Source organism: Takifugu rubripes, chromosome 4, assembly GCF_901000725.2.
Source record: "Takifugu rubripes chromosome 4, fTakRub1.2, whole genome shotgun sequence".
Classification (NCBI taxonomy): domain Eukaryota; kingdom Metazoa; phylum Chordata; class Actinopteri; order Tetraodontiformes; family Tetraodontidae; genus Takifugu; species Takifugu rubripes.
In genome coordinates, this window is record NC_042288.1 from 8714160 (window position 1) to 8728361 (window position 14202).

Consider the following 14202-nt stretch of genomic DNA (forward strand, 5'->3'; position numbering starts at 1 on the left):
TAGAGAGGAAAGGACTGGCCTCATTGAATTCAAATGTCAAAATAATTAGCACAGGGGGATGTTGAAATGTTACATTTTAAAAGCAAATCTTAAAAAAGGAAGTAATACATTCAAATATCTCGAAAGTCCAGGGTCCAGGGGTCAACATTTAAAGGTGGTACTCATCTCATTAGTGTTACCCAGCATCACAATATTAAGCATCCAGGGACCGAATCTTTTCCATTTTCAGCTGTAAAAACGCAACAACCCTCAACCCAGTCAGCAGCTCCGTGGATGTTTTTTGGCATGTAGCTGACGTGCTCTTCCACAGCCAGTAACTCAGCATAATGTTGCTCAAACTGCCGGATTTTCCCCGGCACAGCTGTCAGAGCTTTGCCACAATGATTTACAACAAGGAAGGGGGGGGCTGGTTCACTGAGGAATTAAAAAAGACAGTGTCGGTCCACTTTTTATACGTTGATCTCATCAGTGTTCATTTATCCAGCCCAGGGGCACACAAGCTATTTCAGGGTGCAAACAATTGTGTAATCAACACTTGTGAGCATCAAATAATCAGTCCCTGGAGAATCAAAGCTTGTTATCGCATGAATATTTGCCGTGCAATTATTGACATGACGACCGCGCAACACTTCAGTATCTACAAACAGACTTCCTTCTAATTACAATAGCGTCCGCAAGTCCACAACACGTTTGATCAAAACAATCCATCTTTCTTCTGCCGTGGAGATATTTTTGCATCCATCCTTTAACAGACTTTGATGGTTCGATCATTCAACAGCTCACTTTCGTGCTTGTTGTTCATCCAGCTTACATTTGTACAAATTTTTCTTCCCATGCATCTGGCAGGGTCAGAAATCTTTATTAACATTTTGTCCAGAGGCGACGCTGTTTCCTTGTGACTCCAGCAATTTCCAGACATCCCCCTCCTTCTTTGAGCACCTTAATGTATTCCCCACTGATTTACCCCTGTTTCTCTACATTTCAATCTCTTAAATCCTGTTCAGCTCTATGCGATGTCAGCATAGTGTTCTAAGCCCAAGAAGAAGGAAGATATCTTGTCAGGCCCTGTACCCTTTCCGTAGAGATGACTGATCCTTTCTCTTCATCATTCCCTCTGTGGAACACTTGCACAGGCTGATGTTTATTTCCTCGTTTGAAACTCGAAACTGGCTGTGTGCGCACATTCGCTAGAAAGAAGCAGAACAAAATGGCACACAGGCAGGAGGAGAACTCTATCATCTTGCATTCCAGTTGAATTTCTTTGCTGACATATAAGCATGGCATTTAATATGACATTTAATCACTAACCCTTAACCTCAAACACAACATGAGCTACATTCAACACAAGAGCCAACAACCATAATAACTCTAAATTCTGGCTGAGTTAAAATGGCTCTTAATTCTGACATTTTCCTCCATGGCGGGACACATTCTTGTTATTTAATTTCATACAGCGACTGCACATTGTACATAAAGTCACATAGTCATTAAATCAAACCTCTGCAAAGCCACAGTAGGTGAAGTTCTAAAGATTGGATGCTGAACAGCCAAAGCAGCGCCACGCATCTTTAAAATATGTGAAGCACAACTTTACTGACCTCTAGTGGCAGAATATTTGAACTACAGCCTCTAAAATCTGCGTAAAACAAGGATCACCCTTAGTATTGACCCAATAGAGGTTTAATGATAATAATAATTTAATTTATTTATTTTATTTATGCACCTTTCAGAAAGCTACATTTAGTGAAAAGGACAGTTCATAAAGGAAGCAAGTGAACAGATAAAAGTCAGATAAAGAACAATACACAAGAAAACCCTTAAGAAAGCTTTAAAAAAAGAATGTTGTTACATGTGCAACAGGCCATGACAGTGCATCTAAAAATAAATAGTGTGCTAACAAGAACAGATGTGTTTCAACAGCCCTCTCACAGAACTGCTTAAGATCCACAATCTGCTTGCTAATGTAGGCCAGAGGGCTCGCAGTGTTCACCTGAGGTGAGAGGGGGCATTGGCAGATGAGAAGCTGCTCCAGTCCCTTTCACAGTGGTGGATCTTTATAAATGAACTGACAGTAATCTGGATCAATGCAGCATACGGGGTGAAAGACAATGTACCGTAAAGAAATGAATATGCACTGTTCACTGTTGAGGTGTTTTTGTTGCATTTTGGCAAGTTTATAAAAGTTAAATCGAAAGAAGTTTCTTGATGTGTTTTGTTCAGTTGGTTCTTCCCTTTGGGTCCAGCCTCACATGTCTAATCAGGCCCCACCCCCAGCGTGGGTGCCTTTGTGCTGCTGTCGGCTGTGGTAATTGTTTTGCTGATTTATTCTTCTGTACTGACATTAAATGGTGAGTGAGACTTTTCCGCTGTTCAGCGAGGCTGTTCCATTTGAAAATGGATCTCATGTCATTTTAGCTGGACTTTCTAAGGTAGGTATTAAAAATGATTTGTACTTGTACTTATATAGTTCTACTTTGGTTTGGTTCCAAGAAGACCATTCTAAAGTATCAGGTGGGACATTTTAAGAGATTGCCCAAGAAAGCAGAAACTAAAGATGAACAACCAAGAAGAGTCTCTTTAGAACTGAATTTAAAGTAGCTGTTTAAAATTCTGCATGTGCACACTGTTAGAATTGATCTACTGTATCAGGGTTTCAGCTTTATAGGGAAATCCCGGCTGAAGGAACAATAATGTAATTATCATAGTGACAAATAGCATCAAAAAAACAGCACACGGCATGTGTGGGTTTAAACAGATGTGATTCTGTTCCTTCACTGTACACAGTAAAGACGCCATCTTCAAAAATTCCCCAAACTGGTGGTGGATCTCTTTTAATGTGGCCTCATCCTTGTGTTCTAAATGATATGGATCCCCTCCTCTTTACCCTCCTGAACCTTATCAAAAGTAACCCAGTGAATAAAAGTGTGCAGTTACCACGGGTGAGTGGCAACATCTCTTCCACACCCAATTTGGGCATTAAATTTTTTAATGTTTTTGAATGAAACCCTCTCTAAACTCTGAGAGTATTATTGGAAAATCCATCAGGAGACCAAGCTCCATGTCTGGTTCTCTCAATGCTGCAGTTGAGCAGAATATAACTTCAGAACAATCACAACTGTAATTCTAATTTATCTTGTGATGTCACAAAGTTCAAGCTCTGACAAAAGAAAAATCCACCAATGAATTTCAATTATGTCCAGAGAGAATGTTTCCATCGCCATGGATACATTCAATCTGTTCTATCATTCTTACTTACTATCTTTGTGTTAGTTTGCCTTGTGTTGACCTGACTACAGGAGCACTCCTAATTTTATAACACACACCCACACACACACTCTTACACACACACTTACACACTTAAGGCTATTGCAGTCGTTCACTCTTATAAAAACTCGACATCCAGTCAGGTCAGACACGTTTTACTCATTTTAAAACAGGAACAATACTTTGGATTTTAAGGCTGTTTATTTTTATATGGTATGAAATCATGATAAACAATTTAGTTTCATTTGTTAGTAAAGGCAAATTATCAATTTTCAAAGGCAATTATACAAAAATAATGGTGTATTTTTGGCCAGTTTATGGCCATTTTTTTCACATTTCTTTAGCCTTTCACCATGTCTGAACTTCTTTGTCAGAGACAAATTTCCCATGAGGCTCTGTGGCTCCAGGAGGAAGCAGTGCCAGGTACACAGGAGTCACAGCGCCCTCCTCTGGTGACTTAGGAGCTTTGGGACCAGCCATGTCGGTGCGCACCCATCCAGGACAACAGGCGTTCAGCAAGATCTGCAAAAATAACACACACACACACACACACACACATCAGCAGACACGAAAATCTAAATGTGAATATATTATATTTAATTGATCAGTGATTACCGCATCACTCGGTCTCTCCTTGGACAAACGGCGAGCCAGAATCATTGACAGCGTCTGAAAACACAAACACATAATTGTTGCTCTGCTTTATTTCATTTTCAATGCTCAGGACGTCCACAGACGACGTTACCGTCAGTCCCATCTTTGATACTCCGTAGGCCGTCTCGGGCCATCCGCCCTGCTTGTGTTCGCCCCTCTTGGCTTCGTCGACGAAGCGCTGCATCAGTCCCACCAGCTCCTCCTCGGTGATGTCCTCGCTGCGGAAGCGTTCCTGGAGGGCCGGGCTGCACTGGTTCAAAGTGCGGACTCCAACGAAGCTGGAGACGTTCACCACACGGCCTGGAACACACAGAAACACTTTGTAAATGCTGGAATTCCACTGTGGGACAAACTGATCGAATGGGACTGTGACCATGCTGAACCCTTGTCGTGCTCTGATCATCTACCTCCAGCTTTAATGAGCGGCAGGAACTGTCTCAGCATGTCTCTGGTGGCAAAGAAGTTAGTCTTCAGGGTTTCTTCTGCCTGGACAGGAAAGGGGGTTGTGTCTGCAACTGGAAACACAGAAAGGATTTGTCCCGGCAGATTTTACACATTAGATTCAGATTCAGATTCAGATTCAGATCCTTTAATGTCCCACACGGGGAAATTTACAGTGCAACAACAGCAAGAGCACGCAGAGAAAAATAAGATAAAATCAAATCAAATAGAACAGGATTTGGGATATACAAAGAGGATGTAAGAGGATTACCAAAAATGTAACCACGAAAGCATACCTTTGAATGCTATGGCGGCATTATTGACAAGAACATCCACTCCTCCGTACTTCTCTTTAAAGTACGCAGCAGCGGTGGTGATGCTCTTCCCGTCATTGATGTCCAGCTGTTGAAACATGGCGGTCAGTCCCTCTGAAGCCAGAGACTCCACAGCGTTCCGACCGCGGCCACTGCACAATAAAAGGATGCCCATTTAATCCCAACGGCAAAACACAGCGACTAACAAATACCCCCATCAGCCTGCTCCTGTGTCACAGGAGAAATACCTACACATCTCTGGCAGTGATGTAAACAACACCTTGGAACTGCCGACAGAGCTCTTTGACGATGGCAAGACCAATGCCCTTGTTGCTCCCCGTTACCACGGCAACCCTGGATGTCATGTCTGTGCACACAAAGACAGGTACTTGCTTGCTTATATATTAGCCACATTCCCACAGAAATATAAGAAATAAAATGCCCAAAGGTAGCAATGACACATTCCACCCAGTGATCGAGCTTGACCGTCCAAGTCAGAGGAATGTTACACTTCGCCCAACAACTTAATATGCAATAGTTCACAACCTGAAAGGTGTAGAAATTATAGACGTGAAAAAATAAGGAGAAACGTATGTGCATTTGCATTTCACAAGAATTTAATTTTTGGTTTGTTTGCCTCAGTTTGACGGAGCCACAGGCTGAACAAGACAATTCCAAAGAAAGCGTGACTTTGGCTCAGGCTCTGATCCATCCCTTCTGTCCCATGATCATCATCCCCCAGTCCATAATCACCCTAATCACGACCCCCACCCCAACAATGCCATTTAACACACACACACACACACACACACACACACACACCTATATGTGTGTATATATGTGTGTGCGTGTGTGTGTGTCCCTGCGCAGCCAATACAAAATAAAAGGACATATCCCACCTGTAAGTAAAACGATTATTTAAACAATTTACAAATGACTAGTCTTATTGTATGCGAGATTGTTAAAACCGGGAGACTTTAAACTATAGGAGTTTTGATTTTCTTGAGATTACGTTAAACGGTTTGGAAGAAAAACGAGTTTAAAATGTAGAAGCACGCAGACATAAATGAAGCAGCACTTGTCACACATCCAAGCACTATTTTAGCTGAGTCATGCATTGTGTAACAAAAGCAATCAACACGCATAATTGTCACTGACGCAAACATTGTGTAGGTCGACATAAAAGATGGAGTTTGCCTATGAAAAGTCTGCCTTCTTTTCAATTAAAGTGTGACATGGCGATTTCTTACTTGACGCTTGCTGGAGGATCGTGCAGTTGTTGTGAAGTGGGAAGAGGCGAGAACAACCGAGCCAATCAACGCACTGACAGGAAAAACTGGTTCACTGTGCACCTCTGGGATTGTTCTTCTGTCTTTGTACAGTGGATAGCAAACAACTCACACGGACATTAGCGCCACCATCTGGGCCGGAGCAGACCTTCTATTCCTAAATCCAACTGTTCGATAAACCTTCAAATCGCCCCAGTCGACATCCCCTGAATGTCTCTTCAGCAAAACTGTTAAAACTCTTATTTCTCTTAAATGTTTCTGCTAATGTGATGTAATGTGCCTGTGCCTGATACTTGGACACTAGAAGAGGATATGTTCTACCCATAATGTTTACAGTGCCCTAATTCATATTTCTATATAATGAAAACTGCTAATGAAATCGTATTTGTCTTCTTCCTCCTATGACTTTTTCCTCATTTCTCCAACATTCTTTTGTATACTATAAAACTGTCAGACTTTACTCTCTCTGCTTCTGCCATTTCTTCTTCATCTCTGACTTGACTTTACTTTTAATCTTAGCTTTATATGTTACAGCCATTGACATTTGTTCCTTTGTTGTTGCACTCTTAAAATGCCTATCCGCCAGTTCATTGCCTTCAAATCCTATAGGTCCCAATTAATCCTTTTCACAGACCAAAGCTGTAAATTCACTGCGCAGCCGTACTGCGCATACCCGGAAAATAGCGTTAACACGTGGGTGTGGAAAATAATTCAAAACATCGATGTTACCTGGTGAGTTCGTGGGTATTTTACATCTTTACCACTGCTCTCAATAAACACACTTTGGTGAAATTTCTTCTTTTACTATGTTGTTGACAGCAATAATACACACCGCCCTTTGGTAACTGTGACGTTTATATACGTTAATGTCTAATCAAAAGCTATCCACTATTGGTAAAAACATTGTATTTTATTCTTGCTAGTGATAGTAGCATTACTGGTCCCCATTGTAGCAGTAACTGTGTGAGTACAAGGATTCATCGGACTTGATTTACTTTATAATGTATTTGGAGAAAGTGTCATTTATCGGTGAGCGTTTTTGAGCCAGGGATTCCTGATGATGTTCAGTTTGTTATCCACAAGCACCTGCTTGTTCCAGATTTAAATGCAAATCATATTAACCTGAATAAAATGAAATGCTTTTTTAAAAACACTGTAGATTAGGTAAATTCCCCAATGTCATTTTACCTATAGTTTGTATTTTATTAACTCGTATTTGGGAGCTAAGCATCGAATATATCAAACTGTTTGCTGTAGCATTGTGGTTTGAGTTTTCCTAGTTCAGTAATTAACAATAAAGGGTTGTGAATGCATGTCTGTGTTACAAGTCTATATGTGCCTACAATGGGCCGTTGCCGGGCTGGAAGAGCTGCAAGGAAAAGGAGGCACAAACAAGAAACTATCCAATCAGGTATAAATGATGTTTTCTGAGGTGCTTGCTGCTGACACGGTCCTCTTTTCTCTGACATTTTCCTCTGACATTTTCCTCTTTTTCTTCAGTCTCTCTTTCTCACCAGCAACAGTATGTGAGGCTGATGAGGTTTCTTCACCAGCGGGGATTCAGTACAACACTGTTGCATCCAGCCGCCTTTGCTGGTACAATCACTGTCACAGTATGCTTTAAGACTGAGTAAAAACATCATTTGAAAGATAATTTGCTTGGAGACAGATTATGTGTGGTATGAAATCAGAAATCAACATGAGTTTAAAAATCTTTTTATAGACAAATGTTGCAGTTTCTCAAAATCTGACTCAAGTGCCAACTTTATAATGTATTTGTCTTTTTGTAAACCAGACACAGGCAGAGGGCTGCAGGTTCTCAAAAATGTGAAGGTAATTTCATTTTTGATCACAATTATCTTGAAAACTCTGACACAGATGTTCGAAATGATGTACCAATTGTCAAGTGGACTGATTAATTGGAAATTTTAAATGCTCATGTGAATTTAAATGTATAAAGTTTTCTGAACCACAACTAAGCTTAGATTTGACTCAGAATGATGGAGATGGTATTTGTCCATGTTCTCTCAGCCTGGTGACATGCTCATTTCTCTGCCGGAGTCTTGTCTCCTCACAACCTCAACAGTCCTAAACAGCTACCTGGGGTCATTTATCAAAAGGTATTCACCCAAAAATAATTTTAAATATCAGGACATGCTTTTTTTAAAAATATTTAACTCATATAACACTTATTTTCAGGATTTTAAGTTAACCATTTAACGCTAGTTGGTGCTCATATAGAATTGCATCTTAACTTGTAAAAGAATGTAAATAATAATTTTTTGATATTACATAAGCAGCCAACAGTGGCACTCAAGTCTAAGGCCCCTTTTCCCCCTCTCCTAGCTGGAAACCCCACCTCTCCCCTCTACTGGCACTCTGTGTGTTCCTGGTGTGTGAACGCCACAGAGGTGAAGCCTCTGATTGGTTCCCTTACATTGACGTGCTGCCAAAATCTTACACCTGCCCCGCATACTTCACAGACGAAGTCATGGCTTTACTGCCCCCCAGTGTGCAGAGGAAGGCTCGGGAGCAAAGGGAGGCAGTGCGGGAAATCCACTCATCTAATAAAGCCTTTTTTAGGTGTGTGTGTGTGTGTGTGTGTGTGTGTGTGTGAGTGTGTGTATCACATATAACTGAAGAAATTATAGGTGTGAGTGAGAATCGCACTTAAGACAAGATCATAGACTATTTTACAGCAGGTTTTTTTAAGTTTAAAAAAAAATTACAATCAGCCTTACTTATGATAAATATGATAATTCATGAATTTTAACTATTTCTTAATCCAGATCTCTGCAGCCTGTCCTGACTCAGCCTGCGGAAGACGTGCTGACTTATGAAGCACTGAGGTACAAGAATGGTGTCAAATCTCAAATAACTCTTATTGGTTTTTACAGCCACGTCACAGTATTTCAGTAGCATCATTTCCATGATAAGTTCAAATTTGTATGTGCACTGTACATATTTTATGTCCCACAACCTGCACTTGAACCCAAGTATGATCCTCCTTACCCCCCAGGTGGGCGTGGTGTAGTGTAAACACTCGCTCTGTCTTCATGCTTCACTCCTCCAATGACTTCCTGCGTGGACAGGATGTTTATGCTTTGGCACCCTTTCTGGACCTGCTCAATCACTGCCCTGATGTGCAGGTAAACTGTTGTAAATATGGTTAATTATGCTTTTGTGGGTCTATGACAATTTATAGAAATAGGTCGGTTTTTCTTTCCTCTAGGTAAAAGCAAGTTTCAATGAAGAGACAAAATGTTACGAAATCCGGAGTGTTTCTAGGATGTTACAGTACCAGCAGGCCTTTATAAACTATGGTTCCCATGACAACCAGCGCCTGATGTTAGAGTATGGCTTTGTTGCTCCCTGCAACCCCCACAGCGTGGTGTACGTGGATAAAGGTACAAATTTATATTCCAACATTCTCTATAACATCCTGGTGAATTGTACAGTCAAGTATTCATAGTTTTCTGATTATACTGAAATTCTGAATTTAAATTTGAAAATGTGTTCAAATTCAGCTCTTTTTGTAAACCATCCTAAAACTGCTGTGTCGGACTTGGTGCACACACAACAATATATCCACTGTAATATAGCAGTCTAAAAGAGTTCTGAATGTCTCTCCAGACCTCATCGCTGATGTTTTGAGAGGCGACCAAAGTTTGGAGCAGAAGCTCAAGTTTCTAAGAGAGAATAATTTCCTTCAGTAAGATCTTTCTTTCTTTTTTTTTAACAAAGTATATTATTAACGCCTTGACTTGTAAAATCAGCCCAGCTGTTTTCCTCTTAACCTTTTGTCCTTTTGTGTATCAGTAACCTGACCGTGTCTGGTGACGGTCCCAGCTGGAGGTTGATGACAGCTCTGAGACTGCTGTCACTACCACAAACACTGTAGTAAGGCCAGACACACACTCATACACACGCTACTCCAACTGTATGAGGGTTTTGAAGAATTTATATGTATTAAATTTTAGTCGCCACTGGAAGGCAGTGTTGCTAGGCCAGGCGGTGAGTGAGGACAGAGAATGGTGGAGCATAAAGACAGCGAAGACTCTCTGTCAGAGACTGTTGGGAGACACACACATGGCTCTGGAACAGGTGTGTGTGTTTCTGTGCATGTGTGTCTGAACTCATGATGTAATGCGCAAGTAAAACATTCTCCTGTGTTTCAGATCTCAAACCTTCTCCGGCAGTGTGAGCAGTCCGTCAGGGAGCAGCTCACTGTTGCAACAGCACTGCGGCAGGAAGAAAGGTGCATCCTGGGAAGCTGTCTCAAAGGGCTGGAAGAATCACGGATGAGTGGCCATACTGAACTGACACCTGATTGGTGCTCTGACCTGCCAGTCACTACAGCAAGCTGAGCTATTAGTTTAATAATATCAGAGTTTGTGTTGTTGGTGTTTCTTTTTGCCGAATGTAACCAAGAAAGGATTCAAAAATGAGCTGAATGTGCTCAGAGGTGGGTCCAAACCTTCGGAGGGGTCGTGAGTGAAAATGAAACATGCAGTAAATATTCTGATAATCCAGAATGTCCAGGAACGAAGCTTGAATATACAGAGGAGCTGATGAGTATGAGGAAAGCTTAAAAGTCCTTCTGTTCCCATGGAATCAAGCAGGAAATAGAATATATCTGAGTAAACAGGGTGTGCATGAAAGGACAGACTCAGCAGTCATTTTGATGTTAATTTTATAATGTGAGAATGACACAAACTGTATTACTGCCAAAAATTAACATGCACTTTCCAGCCTGTGTTTGCAGTTGTAGTAGATTTTGTTTACAGACGTGAGTGCTTTGAACAAAAGTGTCTTTTATAGGCACCAGAATCATATCTAGCCATTTGATGTATAAACATGTTGGAAATAAAATGAGATTTATTTTCTCAAAAAACAAATCATCACTTTCTCTACAGCCATGGTTATCTAAGTTAGCTGTGAAGCTAGCCAAGAGTGTTAGTTTAATGAAATGTCTCATATTTGAACCACAGCTTTTGTTTTCTGGTGACTTTGTACAGTTTCCATGGCAACCGTGGCTTCATAGACAGGGACAGGCTCCTCAGGCTGTGGTCTATTAAGAGATTAAAATATCACTTCAGCTGATTAACTCAATGAATTGACAATAAATTCTCTTCTGAAAAAAAATTATTACAGAGATGGGGAAAATCTTACTATTTTGAGTTACCTGAGTACTCCAGCTGACAGTTTCTCCATGATGTCCCTCAGAATGTCTGACAAGTCTGTTAAGTTCAATGTTTGTTTGTTATTGTAAGCATGTGGTTGGAATTGTGCGCTACAAGTTCAGGATACGGAGATATCTTCCTTGCTGTGCCGATGATGCCGTCCACACTTCATGATTGAGGAAGCTAACTGAGGCAGATCTTAAGAACAATAATCTAGAATCTGGGGGATCCAACTGTGAAAATAGAAAAAAAATGTACACAAAAGACTAATAAAACCATCTAAGTCAACAGCCCAACTGAATATATTTTCTACCCTCACAAATGATTTATGCTGTTTTTGTGTTTGACTAACTCACCTGCAGGTCTTTGTGAGATGTGACCCAGTGCCCCCCTACGGCTAGCGCACTGATGATGTCATGTTTGTGTGGGAGTAGCTTCCTCTCTTCCGACTCCTCCCCTTGCAGGCGAACTTTATGCAAACAGTGCAATATGGTGCTGATACACACAGTACTCTGTTGTCATCATAATCATTCTCAATCAATGTCTACCTCCACAGTCTACGACAACATCCACTCCCAATCCTCCGGTCTCCTCCAGAACCACTGACAGCAGATCTGATGCACCATTATACACTGGAATAACTCTGGCTGTACAGACATTGAATAATAATAGATAATATTAATATTGAAACATACAATTCAACACTATATTTTGTAACACACCCAGACTACAGCTTGATTGACAGGTCCCATATGGTCTAGCGGTTAGGATTCCTGGTTTTCACCCAGGCGGCCCGGGTTCGACTCCCGGTATGGGAACGATATTTTTAGTTTAAGTTATCCACCACTGAGGGATGGTAAATGGTTACCAATGGTTAGAAAGAAAGACCAGTCGTAAGAATAATTTTGGTAAACCTGATTTGTGTTCTTTATATTTAAACTAAACTATTTGCTCAGTGTCCATCATACTGACCTATAATAATATAATGTTTCACTACTACTTCCTTTTTATCATCCAAAACTTCCTCAAAAGAAAAGAATATTGATGCTTATGATAATATTTATTCAAATTATAGTCCAAATAATTTTGGACTATATTGTGTTGAATATCCTCAGAAGGCTAACCTGGATATTTCTCAAAGGAGCATTTAAAGTAGAGCTAAGAACAACTGCTGTAAGAATCCATACCAACAGTGGGTCGAAGTTGTTCCAGGAATGTTTGCTTTTGTGCTGAGTGTGATGTGGTCAAAACTTTTGCTCCATGGTAACAAGCCAACTGGATACACATAAGGCCAAAAGGCTGTAAGGAGAGGAAGATATGGGAGCATGATCAATGATACCTTTGTGAAACTTTCCAAAAGAACATATTGCAACAAAGACATGGTCGTTTTACACACACTGGCTCCATCAAAAACCAGGATTGTGTTCCCTGCTGCCACGCGAGCATGTGTGTGTAGAGCAGTGTAAGCGCAGACACCGTCACGTAGTGCTCCAGCAACACACACAGAGCTGAGCTTCTCTGGTTTCTGAACTAGAGACACAACATAATATACAGAAAGTCAGACATTATATATGTAAAGATCTTTACAACTCATGCTATAAAAGAAATATTTGGTTTTGTGTGGTGTTCATGTGTTGCGCTACCTAAATATTGTTCATCTATATCAATGACGTCACAAAGTCCAGAGAAGGGAAATTCCAAAGGCAAAATACCTGAAATGGAAGTACATTTACTTATAAATCTAGTTTGTGTGAAACCCTTTTAAACCCACATTGATTTTTTTTTTTTTTTTAAAGTGTTTCAAAAAACCTACCAACAACTTCATCATCAGGCTGAAAGAAAGAGACTTTGTCACCCACTGTAGAAAAAAAAATACAAATTATAAAAAGGATAAGCTAACAATCCCCCATTATCTTCCTGTTAGTTTGTTTCTGACCTTGCAGGATGACACCAGCTATCTCTCTACCAACAGGAATTAAATCTGTCTGGATTCCCACATCACTGAGCAGCTGGAATAATGCAGAGTCACCAATGAAAAATGCAATTATTTCTCTGGTTTGCACAACAACAAGCTTTGGTGGCAGTTTTCATGCTTTTAACAGTAAGCTTGTGTGCTTACTAGGCAACCAATCTTCCAGTCAGCAGAGGACTGCTAAACAACTTCAACAATAGTGACCAGGTGCATTTAAGTAGAGCTTTATCTGTGTAAAGATTGCACAATTAAATATATTTTTTAATATTTTCTTAAGTTTAATAATAAGAAAACATTAAATGTGGCATCACTTTCTGCAAAATGCATAATTAGATACATTTTCATAAGTAAACTAAAATTACCTCCAAGTCCAATGGGTGAAGTCCACAGGCTTTTACCTGAACCCTGACCAGATGGCTGTTTAAAACCTCTGGAAGACTCTGGAAAAACAGAAAGAAATTCCATTAAACAATGGAATGCATGTGATTGTAGGAAACAATCACACCTACGCTTTTAAAGCAACAATTAATAGTTTGTTTCACATGATGCTGGCATAAAATACACAACAGAAGCAGCAAAATATTAACATTTTTCTTTATAATTTACAAAGTAAGACATGCCAAAGACGAAAAATTGCACACAGCATGTACAGAGCTCAGAATCTCACCGTTTCCTGAATAACGAACTTGGGTTTAGCATCGCTCACGCCAGCTCGGCAGTATAAACCCTTCATACTGTTAAATGTGCACAAAAATGCAAATACTCGATACTAGACGACAACGTTGATAAAGTCCCTTTTGCATGAACACTGTTTGTTTTGAGCCTCTATCGTTACAAAGGAATCATAACCCGCCTGTCAACTGTGGTCATGAATAAGATCAGCTGATTTGCTTCTTCTTCTTCGTTTTTATTTTTCTTTCCATTTTGCGCGAGGTTTTGACCACTTTGCCTCCTATTGGGTGTTCGTGGTAGCTACATCACACAGAAAAACGATACCTAACTGCATGGAGAAGTTACTATAACAACTACAACAAATAAAAAGCACAATTACCAAAAACTACTAAGCCCTGTTTTCACAGAGCCAT

The 14202-nt window shown here is 40.3% G+C and overlaps 3 protein-coding genes and 1 non-coding gene across 6 annotated transcripts; 2 read left to right on the top strand and 2 right to left on the bottom strand.

The window, feature by feature from the left end:
• Nucleotides 1–3446: 3446 nt before the first annotated feature.
• On the bottom strand, nucleotides 3447–6070 carry cbr1 (carbonyl reductase 1). Its single transcript, XM_003963920.3, has 7 exons — nucleotides 5924–6070; nucleotides 4926–5040; nucleotides 4656–4825; nucleotides 4326–4433; nucleotides 4010–4218; nucleotides 3880–3933; nucleotides 3447–3786 (listed from the first exon to the last, which is right to left on the bottom strand). The coding sequence occupies exons 2-7, from the start codon at nucleotides 5036–5038 to the stop codon at nucleotides 3613–3615; spliced, it is 828 nt and encodes a 275-aa protein (XP_003963969.2). The 5' UTR covers nucleotides 5039–5040; nucleotides 5924–6070; the 3' UTR covers nucleotides 3447–3612.
• A 448-nt stretch (nucleotides 6071–6518) lies between these two features.
• Nucleotides 6519–10904, top strand: setd4 (SET domain containing 4). 3 transcript variants are annotated; one of them, XM_029835579.1, is made up of 14 exons: nucleotides 6519–6694; nucleotides 7291–7373; nucleotides 7463–7558; nucleotides 7758–7795; nucleotides 7994–8082; nucleotides 8309–8373; nucleotides 8446–8545; nucleotides 8752–8811; nucleotides 8982–9111; nucleotides 9195–9369; nucleotides 9596–9674; nucleotides 9782–9862; nucleotides 9943–10066; nucleotides 10141–10904. In XM_029835579.1, the coding sequence occupies exons 1-14, from the start codon at nucleotides 6534–6536 to the stop codon at nucleotides 10327–10329; spliced, it is 1470 nt and encodes a 489-aa protein (XP_029691439.1). In that variant the 5' UTR covers nucleotides 6519–6533; the 3' UTR covers nucleotides 10330–10904. The 3 variants fall into 3 exon arrangements, with proteins under 3 accessions (XP_029691439.1, XP_011601476.2, XP_011601477.2); XM_011603174.2 differs by having other exon boundaries at nucleotides 8309–8545; XM_011603175.2 differs by lacking the exon at nucleotides 6519–6694 and adding an exon at nucleotides 6718–6925 and having other exon boundaries at nucleotides 8309–8545.
• cryzl1 (crystallin, zeta (quinone reductase)-like 1) lies at nucleotides 10641–14027 on the bottom strand. Its single transcript, XM_003963895.3, has 12 exons — nucleotides 13785–14027; nucleotides 13480–13557; nucleotides 13082–13154; nucleotides 12959–13003; nucleotides 12789–12857; nucleotides 12542–12675; nucleotides 12333–12444; nucleotides 11694–11792; nucleotides 11502–11614; nucleotides 11273–11378; nucleotides 11148–11193; nucleotides 10641–11033 (listed from the first exon to the last, which is right to left on the bottom strand). The coding sequence occupies exons 1-12, from the start codon at nucleotides 13848–13850 to the stop codon at nucleotides 10937–10939; spliced, it is 1038 nt and encodes a 345-aa protein (XP_003963944.2). The 5' UTR covers nucleotides 13851–14027; the 3' UTR covers nucleotides 10641–10936.
• On the top strand, nucleotides 11892–11963 carry trnae-uuc (transfer RNA glutamic acid (anticodon UUC)). The gene has a single exon. It is a non-coding gene; the product is annotated as a tRNA-Glu (tRNA).
• Nucleotides 14028–14202: the final 175 nt, after the last annotated feature.

Coding starts and splice junctions, on each gene's coding strand:
- setd4 (XM_011603174.2), top strand. CDS start 6,534: ATGCCTATCCGCCAGTTCATTGCCTTCAAATCCTATAGGTCCCAATTA. Junction 6,695..7,290: donor CAAAACATCGATGTTACCTG/GTGAGTTCGTGG, acceptor CTGTGTTACAAG/TCTATATGTGCCTACAATGG. Junction 8,083..8,308: donor CTGGGGTCATTTATCAAAAG/GTATTCACCCAA, acceptor CCCCTCTCCTAG/CTGGAAACCCCACCTCTCCC.
- cbr1 (XM_003963920.3), bottom strand. CDS start 5,038: ATGACATCCAGGGTTGCCGTGGTAACGGGGAGCAACAAGGGCATTGGT. Junction 4,826..4,925: donor TACATCACTGCCAGAGATGT/GTAGGTATTTCT, acceptor TTTATTGTGCAG/TGGCCGCGGTCGGAACGCTG. Junction 3,787..3,879: donor AGGAGAGACCGAGTGATGCG/GTAATCACTGAT, acceptor TTATTTTTGCAG/ATCTTGCTGAACGCCTGTTG.
- cryzl1 (XM_003963895.3), bottom strand. CDS start 13,850: ATGAAGGGTTTATACTGCCGAGCTGGCGTGAGCGATGCTAAACCCAAG. Junction 12,676..12,788: donor TATAGATGAACAATATTTAG/GTAGCGCAACAC, acceptor TTGTGTCTCTAG/TTCAGAAACCAGAGAAGCTC. Junction 11,194..11,272: donor ACAGCAAGGAAGATATCTCC/GTATCCTGAACT, acceptor CAGACTTGTCAG/ACATTCTGAGGGACATCATG.